At 41.2% G+C, this 20,700-nt stretch overlaps 1 protein-coding gene across 2 annotated transcripts in view; it reads right to left on the reverse strand.

Annotated features, from left to right (window-relative positions):
* AMBRA1 (autophagy and beclin 1 regulator 1) overlaps positions 1 to 20,700 on the reverse strand; it is a 128,001-nt gene that overhangs the window by 66,769 nt on the left and 40,532 nt on the right. For both annotated transcript variants that reach the window (XM_084287471.1, XM_084287472.1), the window contains exons 10-11: positions 9,954 to 10,034; positions 9,301 to 9,401 (exon numbers count right to left, since the gene is read on the reverse strand). In XM_084287471.1, coding sequence (XP_084143597.1) covers positions 9,301 to 9,401; positions 9,954 to 10,034 — 182 coding nt within the window. The remainder of the gene's footprint in view (positions 1 to 9,300; positions 9,402 to 9,953; positions 10,035 to 20,700) is intronic.

The raw sequence follows: 20,700 nt of genomic DNA on the forward strand, positions 1-20,700 counted from the left end.
TACCTCTGTCATGCTCCATGTTTTAGTGTCTGCAGTCAGAAACGGATTGATGCAAGACCCTAAAGTCCCGGTTCTTTGAAAGGCCGACAGCAATAGACCAGTACCACTGAACTAGAGGCTGCTAGCTGAGCTTAACAATTGGCTTCTTTGAAGCCTCTGGCCCAGGGTTGTTCCATAGAAATGGTTTCCTTTAACCTCCAAATTGTTTCAGCTTAATTCAGGGGTTGGAGTACCACACTGCTCCTGTTTGAGCTGTGCCTCCACCAGGGCTGGGAGCTGGGAACAGCCACTGTGCAGTCACATCCCTCATCTCTTCCGGGAAGCGATCATGGTAATCATCCTTCTAACAGCATGGCACAAGTGTCATCAGTACTTCAGAGCTCTGCATTTGGGACCTCTTAACCCTTTAATAGGATTTTGTCACGTGGAGGATGGGGAAGGACAGAGTCATACACATTTTCAGCAGCAGAAGCTCCTCTCATGGGGCAGTATAACCAAGGGCACCATATCAAAAACATCTCCACAACTCCTGAAACGCAGCCAGTCACAGGCAACATCTGTCACACTTGAGTAAATGCAGATCTTCCCAACCAGTGCTAATCTCAGTCCAGTCACATTTCCAGATCCTAGCCAAAATTCCCCTGACACCTAAGGCTTCATCAAGCATATCCTGTAAGACAAGTGGTCTGTACTCACTCTGACTGGAAAAGTTGGACTCATTCTGATCTACACTTGCAAATAAAGTTATAAATTATGCTTTTAACATACAGCAGCTAATCCACGCTTTTTCTACGGACACGTACACTATGTAAGCAGGTGATTAAAAGGTTTTGGGCTTTTCAGTTCAGCTTACCAAAAGGAAGCAAAAAGGAGAGACTCTTGGCACAAAATGAGGATCTTTTATAGCAAGGCAGTAACAAAGCATTCTCCAGTAACATCTGCTCTCTCAGACAAACCTTGAAAGAGCCATTTCTGCAGTAACAGTCACCACAAGGTTTTACAACAGGCTCAGCAAACTATCCCAACACATGCAGCTAGAAGCAGCTGCACTGTCTGCTTCTACCGAAACTCCATTCTTACCTACAGTGAACCTAAGCATAATTTCTCTGCTCTTGAGCTCTCAAATCAGAAAATCCCTGAAGCTCAGTGATGGAAAAGACCTCCGGAGATCATCTAGTCCAACCTTCCTTGTCACTGTAGGCTGAATTACTTGGCACTACCGCTCTGCCAAGCAGTATTTAACCTCTGGAAGCAAAGTACAAAAAAAAAGGAACATGCTCTATATAAGCAAGACAGCTGCTGCTTTTCCTTCTCTCCAAGTTCCTTCTTTATTAGTTTCTTATCCCACCCCTGCTGCTTTCATTTCATCCCTTCTGCTCCTCTTCTAGGTATCATTCTCTCTGCACCCCGCTGTAAGGGCAGGATGCAACCAGCCTAATTTTATGCATCTAAAGGTACCCACAATAGAAAGGTACTCTTCTTCCCAAGCTCCTTATATAATCGGAGATAGAGAGACTGGCAGCTCCATGTAAGATTCAGAGCACCTAAGTTCAGCTCCTTTCAGATGATGAATCAGAGCAAAAGCCTCTCTAACTATATAGGAAGCTTAGTCTCCCAAGTCAGATGCCCAAAAAATTATAGTGTAAATACCCCCCACAGTGTACATAGCTGTGGATTCTTATTTCCAGTTGACTCATTTTCCCTCTCAATTAACACATTCCCAAACTTAACAGATTGAGGTGAACTGCGGGTTGAGCTACAAAAGCATAAAGGGAAGACAAGAACAAAAAGGACTGAGCAAGAGCAAGCTTTAAAACACTAATAGCAGTATTTTGACTCTTCAGTTGCACCTTTACTGTGTAATATTTTGACCATCTCCAGCTCTCAAGCGAGAAGAGGCAGCTCTTACTGTATAAAGACACTGATATATAAATACATTACTACAAGATTATTTAGAAATTAAACTGGTTTTGGAGATTCTACACAAGCCTTGAGAGTGCTCTGGTCTCTGGAATCGAACAGGGGCATCTTACAAAGGTTCTCTCTTAAAATGATTATCCTTTTTATTCTGATGTGAGTTCACTCCCCTCTGCCCTTCAATCTCTAGGACTCTGTGTTCTTAATGCCCCAGTCAAAAACTTCAGACTGGATCTGTTCACAGCTGACAACAAAAGTCTCCGTGCCCACAAGCACCTTTGCTGCTAAATGGAAGAAGCAAGTAAACAGAGACATTGAGCAAGCAGGGCTTACAAGCAGACAGCCAGATTAATGTTCTTCCATTCCAGCAGATGAAGTGTCCTGACACTTTCTTGCTGCCTATGCTTTTTGTATGCGACAGTATACAGCAGAAGTGGACATCAAAATGAGGATGAGTAACTGCACAGATTCTCACTGTGGAATTTGACATTTTGGATGGGAGGGAAAGGCTAACTGGAAACAACACACAACCTTTTTTATCACATTAATGCATATTAATAGCTTTCTTCAACACTATCTACCGTGCCCTTTCAGGAGATGTCTAGCTAGTCAGAACTAGATCCCCTTCTGCTCAGAGCAGCATTTACCTGCACTAAAACCAATGCCACCAGCTTGGGAATTTCTGTGGGGTCCTTGCACAGGACTTGTATTTCCAGAGAGAGATGGCCTGGGGGTCACCCAAATGCTAATGATACCAACTACCTTTCAGCCTCCGTTGAGCCAATGACACAAATTACTGCATGAGAAAAGGAGCAGCTGGACTGTCAATTAAAGCACAATGCCACAAAGAATGAGTTCACGAGTGTCTTGCAATACAGTGAGAAATGAAATGACTGGTGTACTATAAAGATGGACCTGCTAGGGAGAACACAGCATCTGTGGATCAGCTATACGACCCCTACATAGCCACAAATACTTACTTGATACCAGTTGGTTTCTAGGTGTTTTTTTGTTTTGTTTTGTTTTGTTTTTTAAGTGAAAACAAATTGATTCCAACATTCTGCAAGAGGGATTTCATTTGAAGAATATTTACCAAGAAGCTTACTTTCTGACCACAGTCATGATGTGGTATTGCCTTGTAGCCACTGCTGCAGAATCTGTAAAGAAGTCAATGACGGATCTAATACTAAGAAACAGTTAACTCATAGCTGTCCATCACTGGCTTTTTCCTGTTAGTTTGCTTTTCTGCCTCTTCATTTAAGACAACTACATTAATTTGGATTAGAATCTTGTTCTCATCTTTGTCTTAACAATAGACAGATCTGTAGGGCAATACAATCAACGAACATACCTGTGTGGCTGGCTCTCTATGCACTGTATATCCGTTGGATACTGCTTAAAATGAAAAGATGCAAACTTCTGAGTCACTTCATTCTCTGTGGTCTCTCCTTAGTCAATGTCAGCAGTCACTGAACAACATAAGCTTAAAACATGTCTCAAGTTCTTTTGTGACTGGAGAGCTATAGATACTTGTCACCTTCATGACAGGCTTGAGAATTGCTTGTAATTTTTGTGGAAGTACAGCCTCTCACACAGAAATATAAAGAAGAGAGGCTGTAGTGCTGAACTGTGGATGCATGAACTAGCTACAGTACAGAGCGGAAAGTGGAAAATGTGCACAAGCCTTCTCAGAGAAAGCGAACTACATACTTGCTAATAGTGAGGAGAAACAAGGGAACAAGGAAAGGAGAGATATATTTTCCCATCAACTCCTGCTGACCTTTTGGAGTTCTTGAGTCTTCTATTTCCATCCTACCTTGTACAGCTCTGCATCGCTGCAAGCACATTTGAAGGGTGAGGGCATCTCAGAGCAGAATTCACAGCTCACTATGACACTTGAAGCGACAGAACAGCATTAGGTCAAGGAGACTTGAACCATGGGAGAAATTCACACCTGTGATGCCAGAGGAACCACAGAATCTGTCTGGTTTTGTTTCTAAGGCAACCAAAGCAGCCTCTCATCACAACCACTTTCATCATTAGAGCAGAAGTGAATTCTGGGCTAATTCTAGTAGCAGCAGCAACCAGTAGTCTTCCCAGTTATAGATACTGGGGACTTATCAACACCCATTTTCACTGGCCTTGGGTTAGAGCCATTGACTTGTACGTGAACAAGTGAGCCCTTAACACAACTACAGTGGTAACAGATTTGGAACACACACCAGGAGGCATCATAGCTAGCGGGTCTGGTTTATAAATTTGACTGGTGAAAGGTCATCACCCTAATCCTTATTAGGATAACTATCAAGCTCTCAAATAAGTCTTCCTGTTACAGAAGGACATTTATCCACCAAAGGACATTTATCCACCATCTTAGCTAGTTTTTATCTCAATGAAACTTCAAATGCTCTAGCAACTGTTAGTAGTTTCTGGCAGAAGTACAGAAACAAGAAGCTGAGGTCCTACCTCACTTGAAGATGCACAGCCTGGAATTCTCTCAGGAATTATTCCAGAATAATGGGATAGCTCATGTGATTTTGGGAAAACATCAAACATCACCTGGACATTACACTTGGAAGTTCAACATCCCAAAGCAAAGGCAATGTTCCAATGTTACTGAGTTTAAAGATGACTGAGTCCTAGTTTCACCTATAGCCTCAGCCCTATTTCAATGTAAAAGATAAACATCACAATCAGAATTGCATAGCTTTGTTTGCAACTTAAGTAGAGATGTCCAAAGCTGTAATATTACCCCTCCTGTAGCAAGCAATACGCTGAATAAGTATAAGCTGTAGAAAAACCTGTAATATCAAGCTTTTTTTTGAAACATGTTAGCATTCTGTCTCTAGTCTGAATCTACTGCCCTGAAATAGCAACCACTATACAACTGTATACAACTAAATGTACAGTGTTGCATCATTCAGCCCCTAAGCCATGCTGAGTCTGGATCTCTCCACGAGGTAGAAGATTTCGAGCAACTGTGATGGACTGCATTTGAACAGATAAAATCTGGTGGCAGAGCTAGAACAGACAATCTGTGTCCATACAAGAAAAAAAATATTTTACTTGCTGAGATGCACATCTCCGCAAGATGCCTATTACACCAAAGCAAGGTGAGACTGAAGCATTTCCAGTAAACTTACATATGATGGTCTCCTGCTGAGTAACAGGAACATGAACTGGTATCTGTGTCAACTTTTCAGGCTTCCAGCAAACGTTCCTCAGCAAACACTGATTTTCCTCCCCTGCGCTTGCACTGAACTGAAATCAAAACGTTCTTCGTTCTACTATACCACCACAAGCAAGTTTTTGTCCATCCTAAAGTAGTCAGATAATTACTACAAAGCCTAAAGGAAAAAGCTCATACAGGTGAACAAGAGGTCAGAAGTACTTTAGTGGGAATGAAGGTTTTTAGGGTTATATTTACTCATTTTTAATAATGTATTAAGACCTACATTTGTCTACTACTAGAAGACAAAAACCATGCACAGCTTGGCCCTCAAATAATGAGGTGAGTGTCCTGCTCACAGTGTGACTTAGGACAAAGAAATTTGCAAAGAAAATTGTGGGCAGAAGTACTCAACCTCAAGAAAAGAAAAAAGCAGTAGGAGGTGGTAAACAATACAGAGCTGTGCCTTCCTTGATCCAGAGTCAGGCATGTTGCAATGCTGAACTCTGCAGCAGTACTAAATCCCATCAAGAAAGGTGTAACCTCATCCCACAGAACAGCTCTTTGCTCTCTCCTAGGAAGCACACATGCCTATAATGAAAAAAAAAAAAAAGAAAAAGAAAAAAGAAAAACCTACTCTGCTGGCTAGACTAGAAGACGAACAGTCCCAAGATGCTGAATTCCACTGCATGCAATTGGCCAATTCTATCGGATGAGAATGCCAAAATGCATTTATTGCTTTCACCAACTTTTAATATATATTTTTTTTAATTTGACTAGTTTTCACTTTATGGATGTTTCCTTGGAGGCCATAACCCCACCACTTACGGCAGTTCAACAAGGAGAGGACAATCCAGAGGGCACCTTACAGCCCACACCACCAAGAGCTTCAGAAGAGCTGCCAAATGAACTCCCAGTTTTTTTGACGAGTCTTGAAATAAAAGGGGAATGCCGAAGACTGAAAAATATGCTAGTGTTATACCAGTATTTTAAAAGGTTGAAATAGGATGAGACATGTCAGTCTTGTCATCCTGACATTGATTCCAGACAAAATAATGAAAAAGCTGATATGAGACTCAGTTAATAAAGGAGGACAGTGTAATTACTGCCAATCAAGAGAGACTTTACAGGAAAATATAACTTGTCAAACTACCAACACTTTTTGGTGTGATTACAAGTTTGAATGCTAAAGGTAGCAATGTTGATGTAATAAATATTCGCACAATGTCTTACCTAGTGCCACAAAGCACAGTGATGCAGCGTACCGTGTCTGCTGACTGTTCAGTCTGCACCGAACCAGTACACCCATAGATGAGATGGGCAGGATGCTACCGGGACTCGGTTTTGTTCCAATGCTACATGCAAATTAGGCTGCTGGCACGCAGATTATCTGTCTGTCGTGTTGACTAGTATAGCTTCATTTCCTCTGCCCTGAACTCCCACCTGCTTTATCCATCTGTTGCCACCTTTCCTTACCTTCTCCTGGAAGTGCTTTGGAGCAGGCATAGGTGCACGTCCCTGACCTGTACAAAGCAATCTCTAACCCTGACCTCAGCCCTGCCTGACATCTCAGAGCCCTGCCGTACTAACAAAGCCATGCTGCCAAATCTACGCTGTTGTACTAGCCCATCTGCTTAGATAACTCATTTTTGGTGGCTCATTAAAACAGATTGCTCTACAAATTTATTCATAAGACAGTCTTACCCAGCATGGAGATATTGCCTGTAACAGTTGCATGAGAACAATACTTGAATAATGGAAAGTTGTTCATACAAAGCAGAAATCTGAAACTAGAGTATGTACAAAACTTGACAGCAAGAGCTTTGACATTAAGAAATTCAGTCAGCACACCACGAAGTAAATAACAAACCCTTGAGATCTGTCTGCTTCTTTTATTTCCTCTCCTCATATAGCAATAAATGGGGCAAGGGACAGGAGAAGTATAATCAATTCCTTACTTCTCTCCAAATAACAGCTCTCACTGATACGTGACCACAGAAGTCTATTGCCCATTTGAGCAAGTTGTCAGGTTAGGAATATGGTTTTTGGCACCTTTTTCTCTAATCCTGTAGAGGTTGCATAAGAAATGCACTTGGCATTTGTGCATTTAAAACATATCCAGGCCGTCACTTCAGAGTTATACAGTAGGATGAAACAATTTAAGGCACTCAAGCTTAGATTAGCCTGTATTAAGTGGAAGATGATTTTTCCTCAGCCAAGGCTGGCAACCTCACCCATAACTGCCAGGCCAGGGGTTAAAGTACTTTTGAGCTTGAGTAGATGTTTTTCCACTATGGTAGTGAAGAAAGAAGCTTTGGCAGAGGCTAAGTGAAAAGAAGGCATACTATCAGCACTGCAACCTTCAACAGCTCCAAAACAAAACATCCAAACTGCCAATGCTGCCAACTGACCTAACAAACACACGAAATTCTCTATCCCACCACTACCTCATTTTCCAGTTCTCATCCTTCACACCTCCACCTAATATTTACATCTTCAACTTTCCTGGTTTCTGTAACACATTACGTGAACGCAAGTGCAAAACATTTTCAAAGCTGAAAGCGTAAGTAACAGACTACAATAAACAGAATGTTGAAACAAAATTATGACAAGGAACTGCTGCATTAGGAGAATTAATTCTTTTAATATTTAAGTCAATAAAGTCTTTACTGTGGAATCCCATTCATTTCCAGCGTGAAGAATCAGGAGCCAACAACCTTTTCTTAAGTATGTTCAGCACAGTGCCATACAGTAAAGATAGGTGATGTCGGTTGGAAGCCCCATGACTATAACTTCTTCCATCTTTTGTTAATCTTGGCATACATACAAGAAACAGAAAGTGTGCATTTTGGGGCTCAAATTCCCTAAAATGTGCAAGAAAAAAAAGCCGGGCTGTTTCCCAGGCACTAAGGAACAGGCAAACTGTGAGGAAGGCTGGAAGAGGGTTGAAGGCAGGTGTCTCCTGTAAAGCTGGGCCACAGAAAAGATCTGCAGTGTTGCCTGGCAGCAAGTAATTATCTGCCAGTGTGCTGTTTCCACGTGCCAACAACCAAAGCCCACACAGGCAGCAAGCATGGGAAAGTACATGCGTCAGCTAAAGCTTCAGGCTAGTTCCACTGCTTCCTAAGAAAAAAAAGCAGAGGTGCTTTGGAGCCTAGCCTTTGGTTAATTTCTTTGCTATTATTGCAACAAGGTCTATGAACCATACATGCACTCAGACAAAACATCCAGAGACACAAAAATCCAGGAGATGCTTCTGGCACTTAAAAGCCAGAAATCAAAAGACAAGAGAACCGTCATCCTAAATGAGCCATGCAAAAAAACCACAACGGCTCCACCCCAGATTGTTTAGGAAATATCCAGCAGAGGCTGATGAGAGCAGGTTAGATAAATCCTGTTCAAAATGGTTTAGGCATAGTTGATCGTGCTTTAGGATAAGGAAAAGGGTCACACAGACTCTCAAGAGACCTTACAGCAGTCCTCTAACTGATGTTCCTGTAACTGCTTACAAAAAGGAAAGCAGCACATCCCAACTTAACTGTCCATACCCCTTTCCTCATTCTCCCCCAAGCACCAAAATGACTCCCCCCTGCACTGGAGAGCATCTCGGACCCAGCCAAAAAAGCACCCTCAAGAACTATGTTATCCAAAGCCATTTCATTCATGAACTGCCAGAGTGCCATAGCTCCTGCTCCCTCCTCCATGTCCCCTCCCGCCTCCGCCTGCCCTTTAAGGGTCCCAAATGCCTGTGCACTGTATGTGGTGGCAGCCTAGTTTTAATACGCACTTATTAAGATCCTAATTGAATCCCACGTTGCCTTGTGTGCATCTTGCCAGCCAGAACACGAACAAGGCACCCTATAATTCAATTAGAAGGACCTGCAGCAAGCTTATCATTAGCCTGTCAGGTTGTTAAGTAAAAGACATCTAGGAATAGGGGAGGAAGCTAAACAAAGGGAGAACTGTTAACAGCACCCCTCCCCAATTCATGCTGAAAATCCCATACATTTGTTTGAAGTATGGAATCTGCAGCGCCAAGCACTTGAATGACAGCTTACCACATCACCCTAACAGGCCTTTCTTTTGTTTCAGAGACTTAAAAAGCATCTCCAAAGCTGGAATTAGTCTTGTCCCAATCAGTTCTCTTCTGCACAGATTCACAAGAAAAACACCGCTAATATACACAACAACTGCAAACAAGGAAATCTCATTACCTGCCAAAACCCTGTTGACAGAGGAATGGGTGGCCAAACCAGGCTGTCCCCTTTCGTGGAAAATCCCAGCATAAGGCAAGTACTCTGGCAACAAGAAGCGTCTGCAAAAGAAAGAGTAAATTTACATGGGGAAAAAACATCCCAGTACGCTACAAGCCCTGGACAGCAACTACAATTACTTTGAGGAAACCTGACTAAATTCCAGCCGACTATAGCAGAAGACCGGGCTCTTTTGCTTAGCCAGCCACTTCATGGCTTCAAATGAGTGGCAAATTACAGGTTAGATCCTCCTCTGATCAATGTGGCTGTGAAGTCACCATTAAACAAATCCTTTACCTCCTACAACAGCTTTCTAATCTCAAACCAGCAGGTCTCACTGAGAATCTCCCATCAGGTTCTTTTCTCCTACTCTGCCCTCAACCTCTAGCTCCATCATGCACGTAAGAAGCACTAAGACCATGCTGTGCTTCAAAATGTCACAGGGCGAGCTGGTCACGCTAACATGCCACCTCTGGGGTTCCAGATATTGCAAACCAAGAAAACAGCAGCCTCGTGCAAGAAAGGAAATCCATCTGAAAGTACCACAGAGCTGTACTGCAACTGGTACCTCAAAGATTTTCACACCCTTATACAGCTGTGTGTACAAACCTTACCTTGGGACAAAGCGCCCCAGAGACGGTGCAGACATGCGGGCATTACGGGGAGCTCGGTGCCGAGATCGGTCTCCATTGTCCCTTCAACAAAAGAAAAACAAAAAATATTGCACATTAAAAATACTATGCAATGGAACCTTATCCAGAAAACAAACCAACCAAAAAACCCCACACAGGTCATGTCAACTACTCCTCTTGACTGAGTTTTAATGCTTCTCTTGCAGAAGTCATATGCTTTAGTTCCAAATTCACGCGACTTACTCTACCAAAAACTTCTGATAGGTTTGCATGCAGGTAGCCTAACATCCACTTACCTCGTTGTTTGAGGGTGCCTCAAAAGTATCAACAAAATCAGTCAATAAATTAGTGTCGGTACCCAAGCAAATAGACCAGAAACCTTACAATTTGGACTGTGAGAGAAAAAGCATGCATGCCATAGTCCTGATGAAAACTTTCTGCTAGTCAAAGAGATCTGCTAAGTTTCATTTGTTCATTTCTAGGATTGCTGTCAAAGGATCATCATCTGCAAACTATCCTTTTGAACTCCCTCCTTCAAGGTCCTGGTTACGTGCCATTACAGGCTACGATACATCTCACCTTTCACAAGCTTTTCCAGTGAAATCACAAATGTTAGGTGATGGTATCAGACAAAAAACTTAACTTCTCAAAAACCTCTCATCCCGTTTCACAATAAAGAGCTGTGCCTTGGGGGATGTGAAAGGGTCTAGAATCTGTTTTCCTAAAGTAGGCACAGGAAAGCCTTCTTCCCCAGGACACTGCACCACTGAATAGGTCACCGAGAGCACCTGTGGAATTGCCAACCTTGGAAGTCTCAAGCCAGAGCTAGACAAAGCCACAATTGACAATCTGATTTTGGCAATAGCAACCCAACATCAAGCAGGAGACCAGACTGAAAAACCTCCAAGAAGCAAAATTCATGATACCACATTCATAGGTCACAGAGGATCTGTAATTATACAGTCCTAAAACTGCAAGGAAAATAATGAAACTACATCACTATCTCCAGCTCTGAAACAGACCTCTGCAAAGATTTACCCCATCCAGAAATTTGTGTGACCTTGCACAAACAGCAAGTCTGTTGTCCCTGCATTCTAGATCTCTATCTGACTGCAGCTCTACTTGCCTCTTTCCCAGGCAGCTGTGGGGAGAATATTATTTGCAGAGCTTTAGAATCATTAGAAAACTAAGTATTTGTTACGCAACACATCAGCAGCACATTCCTAATTGACTCCAGCAAGCTGTGCATGTCGTCAGTTGTTTTTTTTTGTTGTTGTTGTTTGTTTGTTTTGCTGCCTTTTTTTGTGGTGGTGGTGTGTCTCCCCCCCCCCCCCCCTTCCTCTTCGAGTCTGAGAGCAAAAAACGTGCGCTGAGAAGAAACTCCATTGCATGCTTGTTTCCCACACGCTTCAGGAACCAGGAACACAAGAGCAGAGGCTGTTCTGCAAAGTTCATTAGCATTTCAAGCTATTTCACCAAAACCTAACCTGAATCAAAGCTAAAAGCTCCCATTTCTCCTCCCACTGCAGACACAGCATTTGCAGTTCACAGCCAAAGCTGCACCTTTCCCTGAGGTTTCTGTGAAGCCAACAGGCTTCCTGAAATTAGCAAAGTAAAGGCTGCTGCTGTTCTTTTATCAGAGTCCTCCACTCTATTAGGGAACAGATCAGTAACAGGAAAAATACTGAGAAGTCAAGTGCTGACATATCAACTTTTCCTGATAAAAGAGAAAAGGCTAAAGGGGAAAAGAAGTGTCATGTTCCAGATCCCACCACACACATTAAGAGCTAGTGAAAGTCGGACAAGAAATATATATATCTGTATTTTTTATGAGTTCACATAGCAGTTTTTTAAACTATGCTGATACGTTGATATACAAGCCTGGGAGAACAGAAACAAAATGGTTTTCAAGGTTTACATTTGCTTTGGACATTTATTAGAATTAGAAGATGCTTTTGAAAGTGATAAATAACAACAGTAAGAACAAAAATAAGACTACACCCTGCAGAATTACCCATTTAAAGAAAATCTCTACAGCAGTTTTCAAAAGGAATGAGGAATCAGCTCTAGCAGACAGACAAAAAAGGCAAGGTGCAAACTCTCCTCCAGCACAAAGCAAGAGACCTTAAGCAAGTGATTTGAGTTTTTTAAAATGCCACTAGCCAAAGCTCTTAGCATCCATAAAAGATATTTTAGGACATACACAGTCTAATGAACTAGACTTTCTGAGGGGAGAACTCCTTTACTGTCCCTTTCACCATTCATACACCCTCCCAGTACAAAAAGCCTGAAGGAGGAAAAAAAAATACAGACTAGACTTGCTTCAGTTTTCACCATGGCATAGAGACCCTAGCAACTCAAGAGATAGTAATGTCTTTGTAACATCCCCTTAATAAACAAATAATAGTAAAAGTCACCCCCCAACTACCACTACACCCTATAATTCAAACAACAGCATTTGGAACGGTGACTAACCTGTGAGAATACTAAAATTTCTACATTCCATAATGGAAACGTAAGATTCGCTCCCTTAAATGTCTGCGTGAAAGAGGTATATTACCAAACATTACTCTGAATCACTGATCTACAGTCATTTATATCTAAACTCCTATGCCCAATGCCATGTAAGATTGTTTTTAAGCATCTACTGCTGAAAAGCTGGAAGAGCTGATAATACCCTGGTACCAGCTGAAGATTATTTCTGCACCTTCTAAAAAGGAAAATAAAAAACCCTACAGACCAGTGGAGATGGGTGGCACTTTGTGTTATTTCTGTACCACGTACAGCCTGCTGACAGAGGGAGCAGAGCAGATGTTAGCACGACTGCAGTGCCAGAGTGAAGCACTCCTGCAAGAAACAAAAAGCTTCCGACAAAGTTCTCTGAGGTACTAGTGAAGATCAAACACTCTACTTTTTATCTAGTGTCAACTACCTGCAGACTCATTTAGCTAATGATTTGCAGTGGATAGTTGAATTAACATAACCTGAAAATGCAGATCCCTCAGCAGGTGTGTACAGAAGCTTCTTCTGTAAAGCAACCCAACAGCTTCCTTGCACAAGTGAAACAAACGTGACACAGTGAGTGCTATAACAAGGCTAAAAAATCTCTTGGAATATCCTTTGTTATAAGTGCACCAGCAAAAGTGAATGGCACAGGGAAAGTTCAGTGAAAAACAATGAAGGACCTAAGCAATCCATTGAGCAAGGTGCAGGGAAAGAATCAGAAGTTAAAAGTACATAAGGCTACAAGGGAGACTTCTTACTACAACTAGCAAACAGACTAATTTATCTCCAGAGGAAAACTGCAAGAACCAACAACTGGTCAAATTAACTTTAAAGGTCTGGCCCAAATTCAGGTTATTCATAACTTGCTTAGATACCAGCGTGGGACAAATCAAAACAGCAATACAGAGAGTAAGAGTTGGAAGGAGAAAAACAGCATTAACACAAACACAGAATGGAGCAGGAAAAGGAAGAAACATTCCCATACATTCAAGGAGGTTTGTGGAGCTGTAGTAGGACACAAGAAGGATGAATGTTCATCTTGAACTGCATAACTTCTTGGTATTTTTCTGCTACTGTTTAGTTTGCTTTCTGAGAAAAAAAAAAAAAGACTTGACCAACGTAGATACAATCAAGTGAAAATGATGGTCGTAAAAACAGAGTCAGAGATGCAAAGCTTGGCATTCTAGAATTTGGAGAAAAAGGTAGCTTTTCTCTTCTTTCAGCTGGTAACTTGGCTACCACATTAATAACTGAGTGGATACAGAAGATAGCCAAGATAGTCAGAAAAGGAAAAAACACAGCTATGTTCTGCTTCTCTATCTTGGCAAGAGTAGTCTTTAATATTTAGAGATTGTTGTATTAGGAAGTGAAATTAAACACACAGCATGGGATTTCTAATGCAATCTGTTGGTCTAACTGTTCCCATTGTAGTCAACATTAAAACTCCCACTGACTATGCTGCCAACAGAATTAGGTCAACAATGACCATTTTGAAAAGCCATTTAATTATCAGAGCCAGCACCAGTAAGCCATGCAAGTGCAAAAGAATCAAATTATGCCAGACCAAGCCAATTGTTCCATATTTTCAGCATTTTATAGTGTTTCATGTGATCCCATCAAGCACTAAATCAATTTCTATTGCAGAAGTTAGACGCTTAATTCCAACGTGAAATAACTGCTTAACTGGCACCTGCTAATATCTTTAAACTGGATTTTGATGCGACACCATTCATGTAACAAAAAAATAGTAATTCCTTGGTACTTCAAACACTGGGTATCTCCGTGCACTTGCTATCAGTTGTGTAAGACCACAGGAGGTTACCACAGAGGAAACAGCAGGAGGGCAGGAGTAGCACAAACATCACATCAGGAGCTCGGAGGAGGTAACAAGAAAACACAGTTATTTGGCTCTGAAGGTTGGTCAACTCCGACCCCAGACCCTCTAGAGAGGGTCCATGGAGGACATCATAATTGGACAGAAAGAAACAGATCCTGAAACGTTGCAATTCATGGGACTGTCTGCAGATATAGACTAAAACAGATGACATATCCTGGGAAGGGTGTTCTCCCAGGAGCTGCAAAGCACAAGACAAAGCACGCAGTGCATTTCCACAAAGGGTGCATAAGGAGGAAAAAAGGTGGGGGGACACGTTCTGTTTGGTAGCGATTCTAAGAACATGTCAGCCACTTTCCGGCACCGTTACTGATGAGTAAGAGGCACAGTGTTGGGAGCACTATGACAGTAAATTACTACTATCTTTACAACAGAGGAGCAGCAAAACACCTGATTGTAAAACTTTTGTTTTTCTCTGCCTGATCTTTCAAGATCCTGAGTATCTCCTGCAAATAAGGTTAGAGAAAACTGTGAGCGTTTCTAGGAAATAAACTTCTCAAAATTGAGAAGTGAACACAAAATAAACAAAACCTTGACATTCAGTATATTTCAGTGAGATACAGCTATCCTAGAAGACTGAAAGAGACTGAAAGGAAAGCACTGCTGGAGTAACAACTCCTGGATCAGTAACAGGAGTCTTTCAAAACATGGAGTTTCCATCTAGCAGATGTTATTTTATTCACAATCCTCAAGTCTTGGAGAATTTGTACACTCCATGTTAGGAAAAGGGGCCCACCCTATTTATTTTTCTGAGAACAACAGTATCTTACCTAAAACCAGGAATATGTTTAATAGAAAAGACTCGAGACAACTGACTTATTTCTGAGCAGAAATTTTTGTTTCCCCACACATCGGTACAAATAAGTAAGGAAGGAGCACTGGGCATGCTAAAACCAGTAATAAGTATTAATGTCCACAGACAATAAAATTATGAAGACACAGAATTAAAATAATATACATAACCTAGTAAAAATTAAAGGTATACATTAATCTACTTATCTTTGAAGGATATGACCATTATTGAAGTAATTAAGGCAGATAAAACAAGAACTTAAAAAAATTAAGCCAAAAGCAGCATCTGCTACACAAAAAGTCTTTCCTAGCACTAAATATATTTGGACCATAGAACGGCCTCCCAGGTGTAACAGTGGAAGCTCAACAAAACTGAAGAATAAAAATATTAGAGGAACTGGAAAGAGCAGCGTTGCCCAGCTGGAGAGACAGGAATTAGAAGAATAGACTTGAAATGCAGCTACTTAATATGGTAGTTGATAAAGAAGTTAACTTAGTCACTCAAGACATGGTGCCCTTCTGTTCTCCTATATTCTTTTGAAGGCTTAAATGTCAGTCTTTCACTAACAGCTTTTCAAGGGAACACCCGAGAAAACTTTCATGCATTTATCAGCTAAAACTTCCTATAAAGCAGCAGTAGTGCTGTAGATTACTGTGTTACTAATGGCTCTCCTGACCAGAGGGAAACAAAACCTCCAGCCTTGATTACCTCTTAGAGGGCCGTTCAGGGGGGAAACGTATTTACAAGATTAAAAATGGCACTTCAGAAGATCAAGTGCTTCAGACAAGCATCACATAAGAGAGGATTTATCACCTGGTCAAGAGAAACAGCAGCGCTTGCCTGTTAAATGCTGAGGATTAATTGCTTCAGAGAAAGCCTAATTTTGAATCACAATGAAGCACTTGCTCTGATCTAGGTGCAGTTGTCTCTGTTCTAATCATCTCACCGTGTGGTGGGTTTGCAAATAGATGGCACCTTTTAGAACAAGGCTGATATGCTCCACAGCTACACTGAATCCTTGGAAAACAAAACTGAGGCCAAACAAAGGTAGAGAATCCCTGCGCCCCAGCTTGGAACTATCATATGTTTATATGAACCAGCACTCAATGTTTTATGAAAAAATAATAGAGCATCCAACATAACAACCACCTTTCCTTTGAGACCCATTTACTGGGCATTTTCAAGCATTCGAACATGAATGTGAGAAGGGAAAGCATCGCTATTGCTAATTCTAATCACTTGTAAACTTCACAACTGGTGCTAAATGAATACAGTTTGTAGAGCAAACATGCATCAGCTGCCCCATCGGACTGCCATACTGGAATAAAGGGTCAGAAGCAAGCACTAACAAAACAAACAAAAAAAAAACAACCACATTGCACCATCACAACACTGCTCTTCCAGGAGAAACAGAAATGAAAACATAACTGCACAATCAACCCTAATCTGTCAGGTCTACAGGCTTGCAGAATGCTAACCACAGCCTGCTCTGCATAGCCTGCAACAAACTAAAAACAGCTTGCTTCCTAATCACTCTCATCAACACCAGACATCACTTACGAGGTGACCTTGTTTGACTTAAGAGTTTCACAGAGACAAAATAAAAGCAAAAGGAAAACAATGAACACAGGTTAAAAGTAGCTTAAGTGGGAAAAAAAACAAACAAACTGGCATGAAGGGTACCATCTTGACATCAAGACTGTTTCTACAAGCCCAGACAACATACAGTGTGGAATATGTGAGCTTTTCTGGCAACTATCATCTCCCAAAAGGCAGTCATTCCTTCACCACCCTGCTATTCCTTCACCACCACACTTGCCTCGCTGGAATCTGACCTAATGGCCACACAGCATTATGCTGGAGAGGTTACCAATATCCTGCAGTGATACTCCAAGGAAATACATGTAGTCATTCCCTGTCACTGCATCAGGCAGTATTATTAGGCATTAAGACCAAGATAAGGAGAATATAAAAGACTGTCACAAAAGATAAAGATAAAAAGAACAAGGAAAATGAAGCTGCAGGCTACTACAAGTATGTCATATGCCAAACTAAGACACTCACTAATCCTTGAAAAGTGAAGTTCAAAGAGTAGGTTCAGTATCATTCCCATTCATCCTGGACTTGTTAGCATTCTTAGCCTGCAACTGTGTTTTAAGATGATGAATATAATTAACATAAATTGCTATGCATCTAGAAACAATGTCCCAGTGCTAACTGCTCCAGACACCTATACCAGAGTGAAAAAGAACAAAGCGACCACCGAGTTCCACAAAATTCAGTCTGGCTTTCAGCCACTTTTAAGAAGGTCCTTTTAGAAAGTCCATCTTCATCAAAATCAATGAGGCTGAGCCATGTGAACTGAGAAACAGAAGCAGAGGAGACAGCATCAAAAGCACAGATAAAAGGGCTCTGGGAAGAAAATAACAACAAAGGCAGCTACATGCAACTAATAACAACACTTTTTATACCTTTATCTGAATTCAAGTAACAAAACACCAACAGGAATATTATTTGTAGGAGCTCAGGTAAGACAGACAGATGACAAACTTTCCATCCAAGACTTCCAGAAAGAAATCACTGCTTTTTCCACAGGTGCAAAGATTCTAAAAATCTCTTTCCATCAACATTTATGTGACAATTAGAGCCCATATTTATTTTCCCACCTCCTGCCATGTATTTTTTGTTAACCTCAAACACACACCTTGGATAGCATCAGTAAGAAGGAAACAAAGTCAAATTGCTTTTTACAAACCTCACAGATTGGATACACTACTTTTCTACCACTACACCAAAAGGTGATCACCGATTAAGTCACCTCTCTTACCAACCTTCACTGCAACATATCAGAACCGAGCACTTGACACCTCTGGATGCGTGGGATGTCAGGTTAAGCTATGAAGTCACACTACAGAGTAACCTTTTTTCTTTACCCCTTGGATTCCCTGAACTTTTCTTTCCATAAGGACAGAATTGCTTTTAGCTGTTGTTCTGGAGCTGCAGATCAAAATCTCCATACTTATTTCAGGTCTCACAAAAACTTTAGCCATTCTAAACTCTCCTCTCTACTGCCAAAAAAAAAAAAAGATTGCTACTTTATGGAGTTTCTTTTGCAGAAGTTGAAGGTTGTCATAGGAAGGAAAAAGCTCTCTGAAATACATTAATGCACAGTGGACAGCTGAAAAGGAGGACAGTAAAGAGAAAGACTGAATATAAAAAGTCAGTTCTGCTGTGTGCTCTTAGTAGTTGATGTGCTAAGTGAAAACAGCAGGTGCATTGTGAAGTGATTGCATTTCTACAAATTGCTTTAATTGTTCCACATCTCCAGCAAATGATCTAGAGACAGATTGAAAAGGCAGAAACTGGATTTAGAAATGCGCATGGAATTCCTTCACAAGTGTAGGGAAACAAATATTTCAGTAAGTATTTCTCAAACCCTTCTCCCCTCATTCACTCAAACTTCACAAAATCTCTTTCCACCTGGGCCATTAAGCAAACTAGCCAGGAACTTTTCTACTTAATATATACAATAAGTTAAACCAAAATACTAGCTTGAGGCAGATAACTGATTATGGCACAGAGCAGATTCCTAACACAAACACTTGACCTGCAGAAGAGGGGAAGAACATCAACCATGCTACTCTCCAAAATAAACTGAAGTCACGTTCAGGAAACCAAAAGTGAAACATTCGGCTCCAATGAAGTGTCAGTCAGCTGGCAGGTTTCAATTGTAGAACCTTTTAAGGCAAGAGACTACTGGAGGAAACTTGCTGAGACAGCATCAGTAAGGAAACCAGGAATGGCAGAAGACAGACACCGTGGATACTCTCACTAATGAAGAAGAGACCCCTTTAAGATGCCCATCTGAGAAACTGCAAGTCCAGAAAATGCCTTAACTGTAAGGATTTAAAGTTAACAAAGAAAGCTAAACAATCTGACCCTGAACCTTGTAAGCTTTCCACAGCTTTCATCATCTGTTTTTGTGGAAATAGTCTCTTGCTTAGCAGAGAGCATCTACCATGGTCTCAGCAAAAGTATCTACCATGCTCGTGTTCTTTGTCTGGGTGCTCAGGAACGTCTCAAAGGAAATCAAAAAGTTAAAGCACCAAAAGATGCTCTGAGGCATGCGAGGTGAAGCCCTTCTTGCTTTATGGAGACAAGACAATAAAAGACCTTCCTACTCTGTGACAACGACAGAACTGAATGGAGCTACCCCAACACAGATTGTCCTGAGAGGAAAGAGAAAAGACAGAAAGGGAAAAAGCTGCAGATGTTAAAGCGCAGTCTCCAAGCTCCTTCATAACTATATTCTACCTCCTTCATAACTACATTCTACCAGGCTGCCTACTCTCAAAAGCAGATAGAGGAGTTGGCCAAAGCCACAGCTTTAGCCTTGGCTTGAAATTCTTCATGGAACTGAAATGAAGGATTTGAGCAAGGCTTTCAGACAACAAGGTGGTGTGCCATTCTAGATAACTGCTGGTTTTCAGTCTGACAGACTGAAGAACCTGTATTCTTTCCCATATTTAGAAATATACATGAAAAAAGTCCTAGAAGCACCATGTAGTCTCCAACATCATCACTATTCCAAACTAAAGGTCACTCTGGAAGCAACCCAGTCAAATCTATTGAAGGAGTAAAAAGACAGTTAAGCTCTATAAATCTAAACTTACTACGTGCTCCAGACATAAGACGCTTGAAAAGACCTTGAAATTATAAAGTTCAACATCTGTGGCTTGTCTACAAAGAACCTATTTTTACCAGTTATTCTGGAAGAATAAAGTGACGTCATTCTCCACTCAGACTCTCATCCCAGAATACAAGAAGCCTTTTCATTTCAGCTCACAATTCTGTTAAAGCTAACCTAAAAACCCACTCATATCAATTTATCTGTTAATAACCTAATATTACAATCTGGATATATATTACAGCCTGTATAAAATACTTTCATGCAGACATGACTAAGTTTACAGTTGTCAGTTGTATTCAATAAGCACTGAGATGACAACAGTGACAGGTTAAACACAGGCAGCGCATGCAGAGAGATAATACCTGTATTATTTGGTCTAATAAGATATAGCTTGTGTCTCCCTCCTCTCCCCACCCATAGCAGCTGGTGTAATGAAAGGATATTACTAATACCTATAAAAAACACTCTACTCCACGTTTTTAGCAATAGCAGTAGTGTTTGTCTACCACAAACTAAACGTATTTATGAATGAATTCAAATGAGATCCTGGAGAAACTGCATGCATTCTGGAGAAAATGGCATCAAGAGACTGGCACACAGGAACAGAGGCTTCAGCATCAGTTTGTAGGCAATATGCACACAAATAGCACGCAGAACATGTTGCTCACATCCCTAGGTTATCACGTAAGCAAAGCTGAAAAGATACAGCTCCTCTTGGAGGAGAAGAAACCTCAAAACCCCACGGAAGATGAGAGCTAAGGGTGCCTTGTCTGGTGGGCACCCTGAGCAAGCACAGGGCTTGCTCCTCGCCCACAGCTTTACATATGGTAGAACTACCTGCCCTCTA

The sequence above is a fragment of the Netta rufina genome (genome assembly GCF_964035555.1).
Source record: "Netta rufina genome assembly, chromosome: 5".
Classification (NCBI taxonomy): Eukaryota; Metazoa; Chordata; class Aves; order Anseriformes; family Anatidae; genus Netta; species Netta rufina.